This window comes from Oryctolagus cuniculus, chromosome X (genome assembly GCF_051225735.1).
Source record: "Oryctolagus cuniculus isolate XC-2025 breed Fujian yellow rabbit chromosome X, ASM5122573v1, whole genome shotgun sequence".
Lineage (NCBI taxonomy): Eukaryota > Metazoa > Chordata > Mammalia > Lagomorpha > Leporidae > Oryctolagus > Oryctolagus cuniculus.
Window position 1 is genome coordinate 113572121 of NC_142888.1, and position 19494 is coordinate 113591614.

At 46.8% G+C, this 19494-nt stretch overlaps 1 protein-coding gene across 5 annotated transcripts in view; it reads left to right on the plus strand.

Annotated features, from left to right (window-relative positions):
* FHL1 (four and a half LIM domains 1) overlaps positions 1-16448 on the plus strand; it is a 70454-nt gene extending 54006 nt beyond the window's left edge. For 2 of the 5 annotated variants that reach the window (XM_070066940.2, XM_070066936.2), the window contains exons 3-7: positions 11440-11621; positions 11939-12113; positions 12713-12882; positions 13372-13558; positions 14902-16448. In XM_070066940.2, the coding sequence (XP_069923041.1) occupies positions 11466-11621; positions 11939-12113; positions 12713-12882; positions 13372-13558; positions 14902-15056 (843 nt within the window). In that variant the 5' untranslated portion in view covers positions 11440-11465 and the 3' untranslated portion in view covers positions 15057-16448. Of the gene's footprint in view, positions 1-3064; positions 3153-11439; positions 11622-11938; positions 12114-12712; positions 12883-13371; positions 13559-14255; positions 14456-14901 lie in introns of those variants that run through there. The other 3 variants (XM_008273253.5, XM_051827585.3, XM_002720323.6) reach the window with 3 other exon arrangements.
* Positions 16449-19494: the final 3046 nt, after the last annotated feature.

Here is a 19494-nt window from a genome sequence, read left to right on the forward strand (position 1 = left end):
TGGAGGACATCAGTAGTGGGGACAGGTGTCAGAGCAGTGATCATGCATGGAGTTTGTAGGAAGGCAGAGTTGCTTGGTTGATGTAAATTGCAGCTGGGGTAAGTGCAGTTGTTGGACCCATATCCCAGCTCAGACTGCCTTGTCATAGTTGACTGATTCATTAATGGTCAGAAAGTAATTTTCTTGTCTTTGTATTTTTCTAGTATTTCAGGCAAAATAGATTTACGTTTATTTGTTAACTTTGTAAATATGTATTGGGTTGTTGCCTTTTTTCAGATTTATTTATTTGTTTATTTATTTATTTGAAAAGTAGAATTACAGAGAGAGTACACACCCGCTGGTTCATTCTCCAAATGGCTGCAATGACCAGGGCTAGGCTAGGCTGAAGCCAGGCACCTGGAACTGCAACCGGATCTCCCGTGTGGGTGGCAGGAGTCCAAGCACTTGGGCCATTTTCCTCCGCTTTCCCAGGTGCATTAGCAGGGATCTGAATTGGGAAGTGTAGCAGCCAGGACCTGAACTGCTGCCCCATATGGGATGCCCACATTGCAGGCAGCAGCTTAACACACTGCACCACAACACCAGCCCCTAGTTGTTGCTTTTCAAAAGGATCAGACACAGAAAAGAATGTCTATGTTTGCTAAAAGATACACCTCTCATTGTACAGCTTGAAACTAGAACTGACATCACAAAGGAAAGCATTTGGTGGAGTAAGCTTTTTATTCAGACACTTAAAACATATGGACTCTGCATGAAAATATACCACACTAAAATATAAAATTTTCTATGGTTTGTGAAGTTTAAGCATCTAATGAAATAAGAGTATTTTCCCAGGTGAAAAGTTTAATTATATTTCAAGGATGCACTATCATTAAAACTGATCAGTCTGTCATTTATTGCACTAGGATAGGAAAGAGACTAGAAAGGTGTGGTGGGAGACTATTGCCACAGCCCTTGTTTTTCCAGGCTCATTTGCTTAAAAGAAATATTAGTTTTTTAAAAAAATATTTTAAGAGGCTGAGAGAGTCCACATTAATGGAATCTAGAGTCAGGAGCTGGATCTGAGTATTGAACCCCTCTGATGTGTGGGATGTGGGTATGGTTGTTTTTAAAGATTTATTCATTTATTTGAAAGAGTTAGAGTGAGAATGAGTGAAAGAGAGGGGGAGAGAGAGAGAGAGAGAGAGAGAATGCAATCAGTTGTTCACTCCCCAGATAGCCACAACAGCTGGGACTGGGCCATGCTGAAGCCAGGAGAGAGGAGCCAGTAGCTTTTTCCAGGTCTCCCATGTGGGTAGCCAGGGTCCAAGCATGTGGACCATTTTCCACTATTTTTCCACTGCTTTTCCCAGGCCATTAACAGGCAGCGGGATCAGAAGTGGAGATGCTGACATTTCAAGGCACAACTTTGCCTGCTACACCACAATGCTGGCCCTAGGTTGTGGGCATCTTTAGTAGCCTTTGAATTGCTATGCCAAATGCCTCACCCCAGCTAATGCATTTGCTGTAACGTCCTGGCTTTTATTTTACTACATTCTCTAGCTAACCATGAGTTACTGGCAATTTTCAGTGATCTTTCAGAGAAACTTTTCCATAAAGTTTGGAAGAACACAGAATTGGAAACCTTGTTCATTCATTTATCTGTTTACCTACTGTGTGCAGTAGGAATATGACGACAGGCAAAGCCCTGCTCCAGCTCTTAGCCTGGTAGGGGAGATGGATGCATAGAGCCTGGGGTGGTAATGTGCACTTTTGACAAAACAAGTGACTATAAAGATACTAAGCCCAAGACCTGTCCCAGAGTGAGAGTCAGCTGCCTTTTTGAAGTTCAGTGGTCAAAGTCACTTTCAGGATTCTAGGTGCAACCTTATTTTGGGGGTCTTGACTGACATTTTAAATTTCTTTGAATTCATCCTTTTGACAAATAGTTTGTGAAGGCCTCCTGGGGCCTGGGCAGAATTCAAGGTGCTGGATTCCCCAAATCCCTGCCCTCATGAAGCACAAGGGAGAAGCAGACTAGTGAGAGAAATTCAAGTGATGCCTGCCATGGTAGAAGGACCTATGTACTATGGGGAGCAACAAATTTGGAAGAAGAGTAGGAGTCTGTTTTGGGGGTGGCATGATTGCAGTTTGAAGTAGGGTAGTCAAAGGAGACTTCACTGATCAGCTGTCTTAGAGAAAAGAGTTGAAGGGGTTGAGAAGCAACTGTGAGAGGTTTTGTGCTGAGGAGGGGACAGGGCATAGTCAGGTGGGAGAGGGGTGAGGGGTAAGGCCAGAGAAGGGCAGGGGTCCTGGAGGGACTTGCATGCTTTTTCTCAAGCTCATTTCTGGTTGCCAGTCTCCAGTCCTATAACAGAGAGCTGTTACAGCATGTTTAGTTGATGCCTTCACTTTCATTCATGCTTTTACTTTTATCATTCTTGAGGGGTGGAAAGCAAGAGACTTAGTTTGTGGGGCAAAGCACTTCTGCATATGTAGTGTGGATATGCATCTGTGTCTCTGCATCCTGTTCTGGTCTATCTGATGCTAGGGAGATGGGATGGCTAGAATTGCTCCCCTTTTCAGTAGTCTGCTCATCTGTGGTACATGCCAAGGAGGACATAGAGTTAAGCATCTATAATGCTTTAATCACTACTAATTCCATTTGATTACACTGGTAATGTAATTCTATCTCTGACAGTTACTTTTATCATTAACAGCACAAAAATGTATTATTTATAGGGCCAAATGCAAACTCTTGAAGCATATAAAGTGGATTAATAAGGTTGGCTCAGCGTTAAGCTATGCCAGCACTGAGTCCAAATTTTATTCCGGTACAAGGATGACTTTCTATGTGGCCTCTCTAGCTCTGGAGCTAATTTGGATGCTGAGTAGCCCTGCAGGTATTTATATGTAGCGCTTGGTATTTTTACTGGGTCCTATTCTTCTCCCTTGGATCACCTAAAATGGTTAAGAATTTTCTAGTGGGATTAAGGTTGTGATCTCTGGGGAGGGGTGGGACATCTGCTTCGGTTATTTTTGTGTTAGCCGCTTCCCCTTAAATGTATGTTCACAAATGAGCCACAGCCTTATCAGCTGGGGTTGAGGGAAGACTGGTCTAGGTGCCGCTCCTGAACTTGGTCTCTAAGCCATGGCTTCCCATCGACACTCAGGTAAAAAGCTTCATGTTCTGTTTATCTCATATTGAGCACAATTTTGTTAGGGCGATGAATCTGTCACTTGGCTAAAATACAATTTTTAATTAAATGATTTTAGTCATGGCTAAATAGTAAATATGTTATGGTTGTCTGTTTTTATCCTTGTCTTCTTATGCTATTTCCAAGATGAAAGATAATTCTCACTCCAGTAAAATGAGCAGTTTGATTTACTTTTTGTGTGTGTATGTGTGTGTGTGTGTGTATATATATATATATAAATGGTACTATGCTTTACATTTTTCAGGACATCCTATGAAATGAAAAGAGATTATGTGAGGAAAGAGGTGTTTTTTTTTTTTGCTTAGAAATCTTTGGTTATTTTTATAAAATACATTTCTTTGTCTTGACAGTGCTTTAAATCTATTTTAAGGTGTTTGGAAAAGGTAAATCGAATATGGAGTGGGAAAGAAATATTTGTAACTAAGAAAGTCTGTAGTGACTTGCCACATCTTCCATGTCTCTGAACAGTGTTTTTAAACTTCACGAAGAAACACATAGGATCCTTTTGATAGAACAATTATGTTATTAATTGTTCTCATCTGAAATGGATCGGAATTTTGGATCCCCTACAGTCGTGATCATAAGTCTTGCTCTGTTTTGTAAGCTGATTTAAAGGAATCATTTTGGCCATAGACAAGAAACCCATGGATTAGGGAGGACAGAAGCCCAGTTCTTTGAAGTCAGCCTACTGCTTGCCTCTCCCGAAGCCAGGAATGTGGCTGTTGCTCTGTTGGACACTGCCTAAGTAACGGCTCCGTTTCTTGGAGCCGGTGAAGTAGCGGTTGGGAGGAAAACAGACACTTTGTTATATCTCCCAGCTTTTAGATTAAGGGACAAAGCATTTATTGGTGGTAGTTTTTTGGGGAAAATTATTTTTGAAAACTTGTAATTGCCTGTCGATATCCCAACATTGGAAATTTCTCTTTTGGTGTTTTAAAGCAAATGTGCTGCAATGGAATGCCTTACTTTAATGAATCTATGTGCAGCGTCTTCCCATACGCAACTATTCAAAAGCTGTCTGCTTATTTCCTCCCAACCCTGAGAAGCCATTTTTCAGACATGTTACTGCATGCCTGGAATTGTGGTTTATCGGCCAGCATACACATTTTCTGGACATGGGCAGACTATTCAGCTGTACCAGTTGTCCTAATGGACCTTGAATGCTTGTTCACTGGTAGAGCGACTCCACTTTTTCTTTACTAACTAAGTGACAGAATGGGAAGATACATTTAAAAGGAGATATATTTTATAGCATACCAAACCTTGAATTTTAAGTTGCACAAAATCCTGTTATTTTTGTTTATATGAATCTGGAGGCTACAGCTGCTGTTAGGTTAGACCAATTATTTATACCTTTTAGATGATTTTCAAAATCAGGAAACAGCATTTTTTATTGTATTAGCTTCCTAGGTCAATAAAAGAGAAGTTTTCATCAGCAGAAAATCAGTGTTGCCCTGAAATGGACTTCACATGCACAAAAAAGAGGTTAGGATCATTGGATCGGAATCTATTTTTAACGACCATCTACCTACTAAGAGGACATTTCAAGGGCAAACATTATACTTTTGACATTGAACACTTTCAGTCTGCAGACTGGTGTAGCTTCCATTCCTTTATCCTTTGACCTTTCAAGTCACGGACCAGGATGGGAGTGTGGAGGGAAATAAGCTCATTTGCCGTCTCATAGAGCCATTAACCTCTTCAGCAGCCGTGCCACAGGAGGTTCCATATACCCTTCAGTCTTTTCTCAGCGCAGGGATGGAAACTGAGACAGGTGGGATGAGTGGAGAATGATCAAATTGGATTGACTTCAGGAGTCAGGAGGTTGAGTTGAGGATGAAACTGAACGTTTTGCACTTCTAATGACCAACAAATTCCTACTGCTTCACCACAACCGGAGAAATTACAAACATATATTCTGTTGCTGTCAGGTTGGAAGCACCTTTTCCTATAGGAAAGACAGGACATGCTGCACAAATTTGAGCAACATTAAGAAAAGGTTTGTATATGGGCAAAATGGTGTCAGAGAATCTGCCCTAATAGAAATTGTGACATATAATATTTCATTTAATAATCTATACCCAACCTTCCTGATACTAAATATAATCTAAAACCAGTGTTATCTATACATCAGTGACCCAAAAGGAACTGATGTTTTTTTCCTAAATGCTGCATACCAGCAAAGTTGCTAATAACATTGAATCATTCTGGGCATGTTCTGTTTTGAAGGGAAAAAACACTTTATGCTTTTTCTATGGGATTCTGTGAACAACTACTTCTCAGCCATGACTCATGAGCTCCATCACATTGCAGCTATTTAGGTATTTATTCCCAAATGTCTGACGACACCTCCAGGTGCATTGGCATGTTTGCTGCACAAGTGGCCTATTCATCAGCTAAAGGCTTCACTCCATGTGTTGAATATTCTCAGGAAAGCAATATACGCTTTCGTTAGAAGCCAACATTTGCATGTGGAGTCACTGATGTACTGGTATGTCGGACTTTGCAATTAGCAGGCCAGAAATAACTGAAACTGTTTTCCATTTGGGTTGGTGTTCGTTGTTTACACTACATGAGACCACTTGGCAAAAACACGTCCTTACAAACATGCTACCTCATCAAAATATTTGCTTTCTCCTTAAACATTCTCATTTTTGAGCTACTTAGGCATGAGGAAAGAATGAACATTAGCAAGAAGTACATGAGAAAATACGCATAAAACACAAGACTTATTAACTACAAATTGAATCTTCTCTAATAAGAAGTTTATAGTAGAAAATAAAAAGCAAACAAAAGTTGTAAAATGTTATATCACTTGTATATGCACATAATTCAATTGCAAGCCTGAACTTTTTATTGAGATATTGAGGTTTGTTTAGGTACCTCTTAGCCTGTTGGATGTAGTTCAGGAATTTTCCTGAAAGAGGAAGCTTGTTTATTAAGTGAAGAATGATGTGTCTTTTGAAGCAGACATAGAAAGTCAGGCCTACTATCTATTAATAATCTCTAAAATGTGATCACTCAGCCACACTTCTAACTGCATTCTAACTAAGCTTCTAAAACTTCTTAAATTAAATTTATTTTATCATGAAGTTTTCTTTTAAAACCAAGGGACAGCTTATGTGACCCTAAGGTGTAAATTAGACTTCAGCATCTTAGGGTCATGGGGGACAATTTTAAAAATCAAGAAATAGGGGCTGGGGTTGTGGCACAGTAGGTTAAGCCACTGCCTGCAATGCTGATGTCCCATATGGGTGCTGTTTTCACTGCTGGGTGCTCTATTTCTTCAGGCTTCAGAAGGCCTGGCTGTTGTGGCCATTTGGTAAATGAACCAAAAATGGAACCTCTCTCTCTCTCTCTCATAAATTTAATATAAGCTAAAATAATAAATAAAAATCAGGAAATAGCATTTGTACTGTGTTAGCTCCATGAAGGCAGAAAAGAATAGGTCCATGAAAGAGAGAAGTCCTCACAGAAAGAAAATCAGGGTTGCCCCAAAACAAGCTTCACATGGACAAAATCAAGCCTCAGAATACATTGTGATTATCCACATCCCGAAGGTGTGGGAGCTTAGTGGTGGAGACTTATCTCCATCTGCCAAGCAGCAGGTGCTTGTACTGTGTGACTCCTGTACACAAGACTGTGGATTCTTTACCAAGAGATTCTAAGTGTATTGACAGAATTCTCTCTGACAGAGAAACTGTGTACATATAAGGGCCATACTGAGATGGTAAAATTAGCCAGAAAGCTTATGACAAACATGTCATTGTAATTATATTTAGCAAATGTTTCATTTGATTATAAGCAACACACTTGCCCAGATAACAATAGGTCAAGACAGAAATATCTGGAATTTTTGGAAGGTTAAAAGGTTTCAAATTTCATGTACTCAGAAACTACAAGGGATAAAAAAAATTATCCCTTGAGATAAACATGTAAACACATGTAATTCAGTAAGATTAAAGAGACCTCCAAAGAAGAGATAAAATGCCATCTTCAGTTTTCTCTATTGTCAGCTCATTTCTAACAAAGGAAAAGAGTAAGTGCAAGCTTTTCTCTCCTTCTGAAGTCCAAGGTGAACTGTGGCTCAGTCTGGTGGAGCCCAACACTTGGGATATTTGCATTCTTTTAGGAACCTCTCTCTCACCATTGCCGTATATAGGCTGACTTCTTAGAGTCATTAGCTTCTTTGAAGATAAGTAATAGCAAAATAATTTTATCTTGCACACATCATCCATGTTTTCTGTCAAGTTTTGGTATGATAACTATCTCAGTAAGGATATATCACTACAACTTCTTCCTAAACAGGTGATATAAAGATTTGAAATATTTCTGTACCAAATAATCACAAGGTTAGAAGAACACGAGTTGAGCTAATTTGGGTTGCCCAAAGTTCCACTTAATTCGATTTATTGCAAAAAAGTACTAAAGTTCATGAATTTGACATATGCATCGTTAACACACTTTGAGAATTTCTCGCCTTTTGACTTGTTAGGCAACAAGGCCAACATTCCTAGAAATGCCTATTTTATCTTGATTAATGAGTGTTTCCACACACATAAAAATGACTTATGTCAACTGTCAAAATCAATTCTAACAGAATATGGCCTTTGGCATCTGTTTGCATATCTATGCGGGTACTTCAAGATGTTAGTGGAAAATGGAATTTAAAAAGGACTTTGTTTTGGTGCAAACCGTTTTTGAAATCTGTTCATATAACGGATCTTCACAAACTTCATGGAAAATGTGTATTATGAAAAAAAGTGCATGGATTCCAAAACTATTTGGCACCAAAATAAACATATTTTAGTGCTATTTCCATGAACATTTTGAAGTCTCTTCATAAACAGTATTTTTTTATTTTAAATTTTTATATATTTGAAAGGTGGGGGTGGGGAGTGTCTCTCATGTACTGATTCACTCCCCAAATGCCTACAAAGACTGGGTGGCTGGACCAGGTGGAGGCCTAGAGCCAGGGACCCAATCTAAGTCTCCAGTGCGCATGGCAGGAACCTAGTCACTTGAATACCACCACAGCCACTCAGGATCTGCATTGACACAATGCTGGAGTCAGGAGCGGAGCTGAGACTCAAACCCAGGCACTCTGATATGTGTCTCAACATGCCAGGCTAAATACCTGCCCCAGGATTCTTATTAGCATTAACTTTGGGTTTGTTGAGTGATTTAATTTTACTTATGCTCATTTTAAGACCTTGTGCTAGAGGAACGATACAGTGGTGAGCAGCTTCATTGACTAGCACTTTAACACACTTTGCTACTTCCATGTTCATTGGTGAGCCACGGATTATTCCATTATCTAGATGTGAGCGACTCATGCTCTAGAACTATAAAGGTAAGCAGTGAAGGACTTGGCATTGGTACTATAACATGCAGTTCTCAGAGTGTGTGTTTCTGACGTGAGAAAGATTTGGCAGGTTAGACCAGTATGGGAGAGTGTGGGACTTCCTAATATGGTTCAAGAGTATAGAGTCTCTGTAAGGCTAAACCCACCAATGGCTACTAGCCAAGCAGGAAGCCAGTACTATCTAATCTTACAATTCTGTTTTCCTGCCAGATGGCATTTAGGAGCCACTCATAATTTCCTGGCATTTACTCTGACTAGATATTATTGGTTTCTCAGCTCTTAACAAGAAAGCGTATCTTTGTTGACAGTACGGCTTCACTATGGCACAGAGAAGCCAAGAACTCTATGTGACACAGGAAAGACCAGCAGGAATGAAGTAAGGAGAGTGATTTTCCACATGCTGCCACCGTGATGGGTGTTTTTGTCTGTAAACGTGGAAGTTAAAGGCAATTGAAAGGCTGTCTTCCGAAAGTAGCTCAATGCGAGAGGCCCTGGGGTCACATTTGTCCCCTTTTTGTTGCCTAAGGGAACATCCCTGTGTTCTTTTTAGGGGAAAAGTACAAGCATGAACCAGCCCGTGCTCTTGCTGAGTCTCGGCTCTGAGCCAACTGTCCTCAGCAGTGGTCCTTGCCAAAGAGTGCCACTCACTTGGTGCCCTTGCCTGCTCCGTGGGGATGAAGGGGTCGGTGCATGTGTCAGCATGGGGCAGAAGCGCCAGGGCTTGGAGCAGTGCTGCCCTTGTTCCGTGGCCTGACTTCCTTTGCTTGGTGGCTGGCTGCCGAGACTGACCAGGGTCTGAGTGAGAGTTCAACAGCCTTCGCCCAGGCGGGTTTGGAGACACAGGGTGTGGTTTCCTTAGCTCACTCTCTGCTATTTGGTTGCCTATGGCAACAGGATCCAAACAACTTGAACATGTGTTTGTATAAAAAAACCTGGGAATGGAACCCACAGCAGGAGTTTGGGGCTGTTCAGATGGTGGAAGGCGCTGAGCTGCGGTGAGTACCCGGCAACTGCTCCTTTCTTTTCCCTTTCTCCCTAAATTACACTCTCGATGTTTGCTGGCACGGGAACCCTGTTTGTGGATAGTCGGAGGAACTAGTCTCAGTTCTTGTCCTGTACAAATTAAATAATTGGTGTGTGTTTACCCGTGTAAATTTCTTTTTCAGCGGAAAAGGAACAAAATAGCATATGTCTAAAGACGTTAAGAGCTCACAGAAACTCAGGCTTGGTACCTTGGTGCTGGCAGGATTCTGTAGGAAGTGACTTGACGGCCTAGGCAGTACTTCGGGCTGCGCAGACCCAGTGTCTAGCTTCACAGTGTGGGGCGGGCGGGCTGGGGAGTGGGAGTTGGAAGCAGTTGGAAGGGATTCATGGAATAGTCAGCTTAACTCTTTTTTAAAAAGTCATTTTTCCCCCATGGATACCTTAAAATTGCAGTTTTTTTGAAAAACAGGAAATATCTCATAGGGTAACACTTCAGTGAATAAAATAGATGGATACTCACTTAGTGGATCCAAGACGGATTGGATTTTAGTATGTCACAAAAGCACCTATCACGGTGGCAGCTATCTCGCAATTGTGGAACTTGCCAGTGTCAGCCCAGAGTGCCATGTTTATAAAGTCAATAAACTCTCCTGGACAGAACTTTTTAGAGACTATTCTGGAATTAAAGACTTTTCTGCCAGATTTTAAGTGAATTCAAACATCTTTACAAATTAGGATTGCCTGTGTGCCTGGCACAGTACACTCAGCTGTAAGTTTTTGTTTGGATGACTAGACTTTTGTAGATAGCAGAAAAGGGAAGCCATTAGAAGTTAACAATCCTCCCCCAACATTACACACACACACACACACACACACACACACACGGGATCATGGTGGGCAGCCATCACAGTGTCTGCCTCCTCTTCCAGGCTGCCAGCACTGGAGTATGTATGCTGGGGAGCTGCTTGGTGTGGACGGCATGCCTGGCTCGCTTTCCCACTGCCATTTTGACCTCTGCCCAGTGCCCTTCCTCTGTGGAAACTGAATTATTCCCTTCTGGCCTGCTCCATCACACTCCACTCGTTCATGTCGCTGCTCACGGCAACTGCACCTCCCAGAATCTGTGTCCGTTGGTTCCATGGTCCAGCCAACACCAAGAGCTAATCTCTTTGTTTTTTTTTTTTTGTTTGTTTTTTGTTTGTTTGTTTTTTGACAGGCAGAGTGGACAGTGAGAGAGAGAGACAGAGAGAAAGGTCTTCCTTTGCCGTTGGTTCACCCTCCAATGGCCGCCGCGGCTGGCGCGCTGCGGCCGGCGCACCGCGCTGATCCGATGGCAGGAGCCAGGAGCCAGGTGCTTTTCCTGGTCTCCCATGGGGTGCAGGGCCCAAGCACCTGGGCCATCCTCCACTGCACTCCCTGGCCACAGCAGAGGGCTGGCCTGGAAGAGGGGCAACCGGGACAGAATCCGGCGCCCCGACCGGGACTAGAACCCGGTGTGCCGGCGCCGCTAGGCGGAGGATTAGCCTAGTGAGCCGCGGCACCGGCCCAAGAGCTAATCTCTTTGTAACCCTCTGTGCCGCCTTGTGAAATAGCACAGTGGTAGATCCAAGCAGGGATTTCTGCTGTCTCCCCAGGGAGTTACTAGCCATTGGCCTCTGGGCCTTGGGGAACTGGACTTTGGAGGCACTTTCCTTCTCACGAGTCATAAGGAAGTGACTGTTGCCTTAGCACCTGGTGGCCAGCTGGGCTCCAGGGGGAAGTGGGCCCTGGTCCCCATACCCCATGGACTTGTTGACCTCACACACAGCATTGCCCAGCTGCCTCTGGGAATCCAGGCGGCAGAGTGCCCCAGCATTTCTGGAGGTCATTTGTTCTGCTCACTTGCTCCCACAGGTCCCTCGAGCTACAAGGTAGGCACCATGGCTGAGAAGTTTGACTGCCACTACTGCAGGGACCCTTTGCAGGGGAAGAAGTACGTGCAGAAGGATGGCCACCACTGCTGCCTGAAGTGCTTTGACAAGTTCTGTGCCAACACCTGTGCAGAATGCCGCAAGCCCATTGGTGCGGACTCCAAGGTAACAGTTGTCCTCACATGCAGTCAGGACAGGCTGGGCTTTCCGTGCAAGTAGGACAGCAGCTGCCTGTCATTAGTTCTTGTCACTGCAGCCATCTTGAGGCCTTGTGGCAGCCCCTTTCCATTGCTCAAGCCTTTGTGTGCTGTTCTGCGGGGTGGGGGTGCGGGGTGCTGGGACTAGAACGTAGAGCAGCCACCTCCGGCTACTCCCAGTTATAAAGGATTGTGTGATCTCAGGAGTCAGCCCCGAGGCATTCAGCCACTGCCAGGGACCCTGGCCATGCTCTCAGTGGTCTGCCTGTTCCTCTTGGTTTCCAGGAGGTGCACTATAAGAACCGATACTGGCACGACACCTGCTTCCGCTGTGCCAAGTGCCTTCGCTCCTTGGCTAGTGAGACCTTTGTGGCCAAGGACAACAAGATTTACTGCAACAAGTGCGCCACTCGTGAGGACTCCCCCAAGTGCAAGGGCTGTTTCAAGGCCATCGTGGCAGGTACTGTTCCCGTTCCACTCCGGGCTGCCAGGGAGGAGGCCCTGCGGGCAGACGTGATGCAGGATGGCTTGTCACAGTGGGGCTAACGTTTGCTGTGAGCTGCTTTGAGGTTCTAGCATATATATGTACACATATACATGCCCATATGTATGCGTACACATATATGCTCGCACACACGCACACACTCGGAGACTAAGAACACTGGCGAGAACAGCCTGTGGCAAGAGAAGGAAGTGAAAAGTAGGTAGCGCTTTCTCATTTGGGTGTAGAAAGGGATCAGAGCATGCGGCTTGGTCAGGACGTGATTGTGGGTCAGGCAGCTCCCCGTGGAGTCTCTGCATCCACACAGGGTTGTAGAGGTGGGGGAACTGGGAGTCAGCCATCTTGTCCTAAAACACTGTGGGGGGCCCCGCCCACGACAGAATCCTGGGTTGGCAGTAGCGCAAGTAGCACCTGGGTAGGTGACTTGGGGGGCAGGAGGCCACTGATTGCAGGGCCTGCATCCCCTCACCTCTGGAGGGCTGGGGGAGGGGGAGCTGAGTGGATGCAGCCCCCTGCAGAGCCTGTCAGTGGGGCTATCTGGTTGTTTCCCCCTGCAGGAGATCAAAACGTGGAGTACAAGGGGACCATCTGGCACAAGGACTGCTTCACCTGCAGCAACTGCAAGCAAGTCATCGGGACTGGAAGCTTCTTCCCTAAAGGGGAGGACTTCTACTGCGTGACTTGCCACGAGACCAAGTTTGCGAAGCATTGCGTGAAGTGCAACAAGGTACGTTTTCCAGGGAGTTCTTTGCTGACTTGTTTCGAGAAGTGTCTGACAGTTTGCAGAGCACTTGCACACACACTATCCCATTCCATCCTCACGACAGCCCTGTGACGTAGGAATTATTATTAGTCTCGTTTCACAGATGAGGAGACTGTAGGGATTACAAAGTGTCATGGCCCAGTCGGGCTGTGAGGGTGCACCCTCACTGAGCTGGCGCGGGCGGTTTGCACAGAACTCTGAGCCACACAACCTGGCTCCAGAGGCTTGCCTCTACTGCTCAGTTGCTGTGTGACCTCGCAAAGGGGCTCTCCTGCAGGCCTCAGTGTCTTCATCTGTAACTCGGGGATAATAATAGCCCCCGCCTCCCATGGCTGTTGTGGCGATTAAATGAGATACTGTCTACCAAAGCGCCCAGCACAGTGCCTGGCACATAGTAGGCATTCAACAGAAAGGTTGTTGAATCTGAATCCGGTGCTACACTCCCTGGTCTAGGCCATCACATCTGGAGGAATCACTTACCAGGATCAGCCCTGGCATGCCGATTGCTTTGTGTGTGTTACCTGCTCTAAGAAGCTGGCTGGGCAGCGTTTCACCGCTGTGGAGGACCAGTATTACTGCGTGGATTGCTACAAGAACTTTGTGGCCAAGAAGTGTGCTGGATGCAAGAACCCCATCACTGGTAGGCTTAAAGAGTCCTTGCTAAGTCTGCCAGGCTAGGTTTTGCGCATGGTAACCATCTCTCATTTTCCTATGTCGTCGGTTTCATCCACAAAGGCCCCACAGAATGCCCTTCTCCCCCTGTCATTGTGGTCCCAAAGGCCCCCAAATAGTTTGGATCTCCCATCAAGCCAAGTTAGCCTTCGCAATACAGAACACTTCCCAACTACTGCTGACTAACTAACAAGGCCGCGAATTCACAAGCCTGAGACCCATCGGGCCACAGGCAGGCAGTGCACTGTGTGGGGGTGGGGGTGGGGGTGGGGAAAGACTGGAGGTGGGATGGGGAGGATTGCTGGTTGGGAGTGGAGGATTCAGAGGGGTGGGTTCAGGGGGAGGAGATTTTTGAGGAGAGGGAGTGGGGGGAGAGAAGGGGAGGAGGAAGGGTTGGAGGAGGGGGGAGGGGGAGGGCCAGGCTGGGGAGCCATAACCTGGGATTCTAACACCCCGTAGCTGAAGGGCTAGCTCAGGGGTGCCTGTTGGCAGGGTTTTTTTTTTAATTTTTTTTGTTTTTGCGATCAGAAACAAAGCTAATCACTTCATTCCTCATCTCGCGGCCGCGATCCACGTGCCCTGGGCCCTTTCCCCTGCCTCCAATGTTCCCATCTCCCCCGGGGAGCCTTGAAATGTACATTTGAGAAGACTTTTGCCATCCTCAGGGAAAAGGACTGTGTCAAGAGTGAGCCACCCAGTCTCTAAAGCTAGGAAGCCCCCAGTGTGCCACGGGAAACGCTTGCCTCTCACCCTGTTTCCCAGCGCCAACCTCCGGGGCAGGCATCCGGGTGGAGAGAGGACTTGTCCCTCGTGGGTGGTGGTTCTTTATAGAAAAAATCGAAGCTTAGCAGCTCCTCGAGGCCCGGTAAGTGCACACCCTACAAACAGCCCAAGTTTGCCTCCTGGTGGCCACTTTGATGCCATGGCCCTGACCTAAATCAAAGAAACTGGTTATGCTGGGAGGTCCGTGCGCGACTTAGGGCGATAGTGGTGGCGTGGGAACGTGGGTTTTTTAAATCAGGGAAGCCTTTGGCTGAGCTCCGGCATCTTCTCAGGTCCTGGGGAGCCGTAGCAGGGTTGCGGCGGCGGCATGGGGGACAGTGGCGGCGCGGGGGACAGCGGCGGTGTAGCGGCATGGGGGACAGTGCGCGGTGGAGTTGGGGGGGCGGTTGCTGGGAGCTGGGCAGACACTGGCTCTGTGTGCTTGCGGCTCTGCGACGGGGGCAAGTCGTCCTTTTATCTCTCGCAGTCGCGGCTTCCTCACCTTGATTCATGCAGCTGTCTCTCTTGTTCTCTTTTGTTTTTCCACAGGGTTTGGTAAAGGCGCCAGTGTGGTGGCCTATGAAGGACAATCCTGGCACGACTACTGCTTCCACTGCAAAAAATGCTCCGTGAATCTGGCCAACAAGCGCTTTGTCTTTCACCAGGAGCAAGTGTACTGCCCCGACTGTGCCAAAAAGCTGTAACTTGCCAGGGGCTCCTGTGCTGTAAAATGGAAGTTGAATCATGTTCTTTGTGTCCTTGCACTCTGCCCTACACCATCAATAGGGAAAGAGTGGCCTTCCACCTGTTTGAAGTTGCTCCTTCTGTCTTTTCTGCCATTTTACAGTAGTGTTTCTCCAATAAAGGCACATCGTGATCACACTAGGATTTAGCAAGAAGCAAACGGTGCAGCAAAGTTCATTTCGCGCCAGCTGCCATTAGAAAACACGTTAGCTAGATTGACTCTTCTGCATGTTTATCATAGAGCAGAACAGTGCTAATAACCATTTAGCCGCTTAGTGATGTAAGCAAGAAGCATACGCGCTAAAGCCCCTGCGGAGATGCCTGTCCGGGCTCAGCCGGGCACCCCGGTAGTCATGCGACCTGACATGGCAGAGTTGCAGCAGCTGCTCCAACTCACTGCTCACCCTCTGACGGGAGCAGAAAGAGAACTAGCGGAAATGCATGGTTTCACTTCCTCAGCAAAACTCTTACCTCCCTTTCTGTTCTTTTGTGCTTTCAGATGACGAATATGAATTTCCAGAGCATTTAACAATTGAACTTAGCTGTAATTCCCAACTGACCGTTTCCCCCTACACTAACCTTTGATTGGCCCGCGGGGGCAATGTTTGCTGAGCGTTCCTACTTTAAAGCCTGGGATGTGCAGGTGATTTGGGAGGTGCAGGCAGATCTGAGAAAACGAGCCTGTTTCAGAGCAGCGCCGTGACGCTGAATACTTCTGGAAGCTTAACGATACTAACCCTGCTGCCCTTTTCATTTTTTTTAACTAATTTTTTTTTTTCGTTTTAATGGATAGCAAACTAGAGTATGGGTTTGAAAAGTTGCATGAAAAATATCTTAGCCCCCTCACGCGCTCCTGCAGCTTTGACATTCACCCTACAGAAGTAAGCGCCAAGGTGGCGCAGGCGGGGTAGCTGAGCAGGCGCCACAACTGATGTCAACATGGATGTAATATGGATGTGATGCGTTTGATTCCCTTGTAACATAGTAGTTGTCTGCTCTTTGTCCGTGTGTTAAAGAGGACTGCAAAGTCCCTGCTTTTGTGATTCCTAGGACTTTTCCTCAAGAGCTTAGCTGGATCTCTGGGGGAGTGGAGAGGCCAGCGTCCTCACGGGCGGAACCGGATTTCCACCTACCACTTCCCTGAATGCAGGAACGCCTCCTTACTGTATTCCACATTCTATCTTACATAGTGTAATGAGACAATATCAGAAATAAACATGTAACGACAATGCATATTCACATTCTCGTAGGAGTGTGTAGAGAAGCTGATGCCTCATCGCGCCATTCTGTCATTGGCTGTTATCATCTAATGTTTTCCGTGTATCCTGACAAATAAAGCAGCATATGACTAACTCGCCTCCTGTCCTTTATTCCCGTCCAGGGCAATGGCTAAAGGTGAGGCTTTTGACCCACACACCACAATGCCACTTCTCCATAGTTCACGAGGATCTTCTAGCCTCAGTGCCATTGCATGCAGCATAGGGCTAATCAACCGAACACAACTGGAACATTGCTGTGATCCAATGGGAAAAAACAAGACCCTGAAAGTACTCTGAACCCACCTCCATCTCCCAGATTTTCACGCCCCCTTACAAAAAAAGCATGAACTTTCCTGGCCGGGCTGCCGGAGAGCAGGGAGGGAATCTCCTCTCCTTGGAAGAGAAGTCGCCCTCTGGAGTGTGCAGGATCCACGCCGAACACGGCCATACCTTCAACTGCCATCGCGTGGCCTTGAGCAGGCCCGTGTTCCTCCTTGTGGGGGAACTTGTGGGGAGACTACCCATTTGTGCCCTTGCCCTTCAATTAGGGCTGAGGGCTGGGGTGGCACAGGTGGAGGGGGAGGCTGGCCTGGCATCGTGGCTCCCCAGCTGCCACTGCTTCTAGCTCAAGGCCCCACACCAGCAGCAATGTTTAACCTCTGAGGCTCATGAGCGGGGGTCACCCACCTCAGTCACACTCATGTGGTCATTTCTGGATGGCACAGGGAGCCCAGTGTGATAGGAGACTGGCAAACTCTCCTTTCACTGGAGGCTCTGTAAGGCTTCCGCCGATGCCTTTCAGCTAAAGGCATGGGAGGGAGGAGGGGATGTTGGCTTTGATGGGCCCCATGCACAGGGTAATGAGAGCAAAGCGCAGGACCCCTTTGGAGCTAACATTAGCCAGCTAAGAATTAATTCACAGCTTCTTGGCAAGAAATGGGAGCGGGGGTATTTCAGATTGTGGATCATCCTCTTGTGTGTTTCCCTGGAGGAATTAGCCTGAAAAGCCTTAAACCAATGAAGAAAGTGGATCTAGCTATCTGAGGCCCAGGGACCACAGAGGTGAATTAGGGAGTTGAGAGCAGCTTCCCTCTGTGTTCCTGAGACCACAGCAAGGAGAGGTGCCAAGAGGGCTCAGGCCTGGGATGAGGAGGCCCTCAGCACCTGGCCCAGCTGCTCCCTGGGCCCTCCATCTCTGCTCACAACACTTTGGCCAAGCCCTGGGCCTTGTCAGCTTACAGACAGGTCTTCCCTTCCCAGAGCTCGGACTCCTCCCTCCCACAGCAAGACTTCTGTGACCTCCAGCTGCTGAGTGCTGGAATTCTTTCTCAGCCTCTTCCCACCCTCGCATCCCTCCTCATCGCTCCTCATCTCCCTAGGTCCTGTGCTCTAGCCCTTCAACCGTTCTATTCCCACATCATGCCCGTTACCTCTTGGCCCTTTTATCCCATTTGGCCTGCAAAACCCGAGCTGCTGGCCAGAGCTGTGCTGAGGGAAAGCTGCACTACCTGCCTCCAAGTCCCCGTCCCACCTCTGGCTCCATACTCGCACCCTGATGCCTGCCTTTGCGTCTCACACACACTAGTTCTCATCTTCACAGCCAATGCTGGCACTGCTGTCCCTGTATTTCAGATGAGAATGAGAGTTGAGAGAGCTTGCTTGACATCACTCCCTGGCACACCTCCAGCCCACCCCTTGTGACACTGTGTTGTCATAGAAGGAGTGCATCACTGTGAGGAAAATACCACATAAGAGCTCGGTGTTTAGGAAGCACTTGTGTTTATTGAATACATGGTTTTAAGAGGGCCAGCCATAAGGCTCAGGGGAATGCAGGAGCATTTCTAGTTAGCAAATTGTCAGCAGACATTTTCTCCCTCGTAAGGACAGAGACCAGGATCTCAAGAACATAATGACTTTGGCTCAACAGAGGGGGTTCTGGAACAAGACTGCCTGGGGCTCAAATCCTGGCTGCACTGGCTATGCTAGTAAGAGAGGGTGGGCAAGTTACTGTAGCCTCTTTGCGCTTGGTTCTTCACCTATGAGACTTGAAGTTCCTGCCTTGTAGACCCACACACAGATGCCATGATCATCTAAGTGCTTAGTAGGGTAGCTGGCACCCAGTACAAGTGCTCAACAGTGGTTTTAGCCCCAGCACCAATGACACTGCTCCAGTGTCTCAGGCCTACTCGACCAGCCACTGGACACTATTTCCACTCCCCAAGCAGAGTGGGGAATCAGGTTGAAGGGCCAGGCTTGGGTCTGAATTCCAGCTCTGACTCTCTCCAGTTGTGTGGCCTAGAGCTGATGCCAGTCTTCATAAATCACAGTGTTCTAGGGAGAAACCAACACCCATAGAATGATGCCTCTAAAGTGCCTGGCCTATCACAGGTGGGAACCTAACTACGATTTGAACAACTGTTGCACGAGCTGGAATTAGATGAGTGGCTAGGGTCCACTTGGAAAACTAACTAGACTGCCTGGGGAGGGAGACAGAAGGTAATGAGGCTGCTGGGCAGTGACATAGGGAATTGACCACAACACTGCCTGCTGTTTCATGCCTCCTAATCTTCTGGCTGCAGCCACAATGTGAGTGCAGACTGCAGTGCCATTGCGGAACTGATAGGGCCCGTGGAGGCTGTAGTACAGCCCCACACTTGCCAGATAGGAGCAGGGCTCAGAGAGGGGAGACTTGCAAAGTCATGCATAGCAAGCTAGCAGCCATCTTGTTTAGGATTCAAATCTTCAGGATCCTGTCTAGCATTTTCATGGCACTCCCCACTGCATTGTGGTTTCTAGTGGTTGAAGCTGTTAACAGCTTCCTAGCACTGTTAACTCAGTGTCCCTGATGACATAGTCATAGGCAACATGATAATCTGCAGTAGCTACTGGTAGTGGCCAAGGATCTGTGCCTCAGGGGAGAGAACACTGAAAGGCTATCCAAAGAGGAAGGGAGACATGAGGGGACCAGCATGTCCCGGGAGAAGGGGAAGGCTAGGTCAGTGTCCGTCACCTTGGAGTTGTAAACAGGAACCTCCTGCTGTAACAGTTCCAGTAGATGGAACCACAGCACCTGGTGCTAGCCTTGGTAGTGAAGACTTTCTGGAGATGAGGCATAGGAGTTGGTATGACTAACACGAAC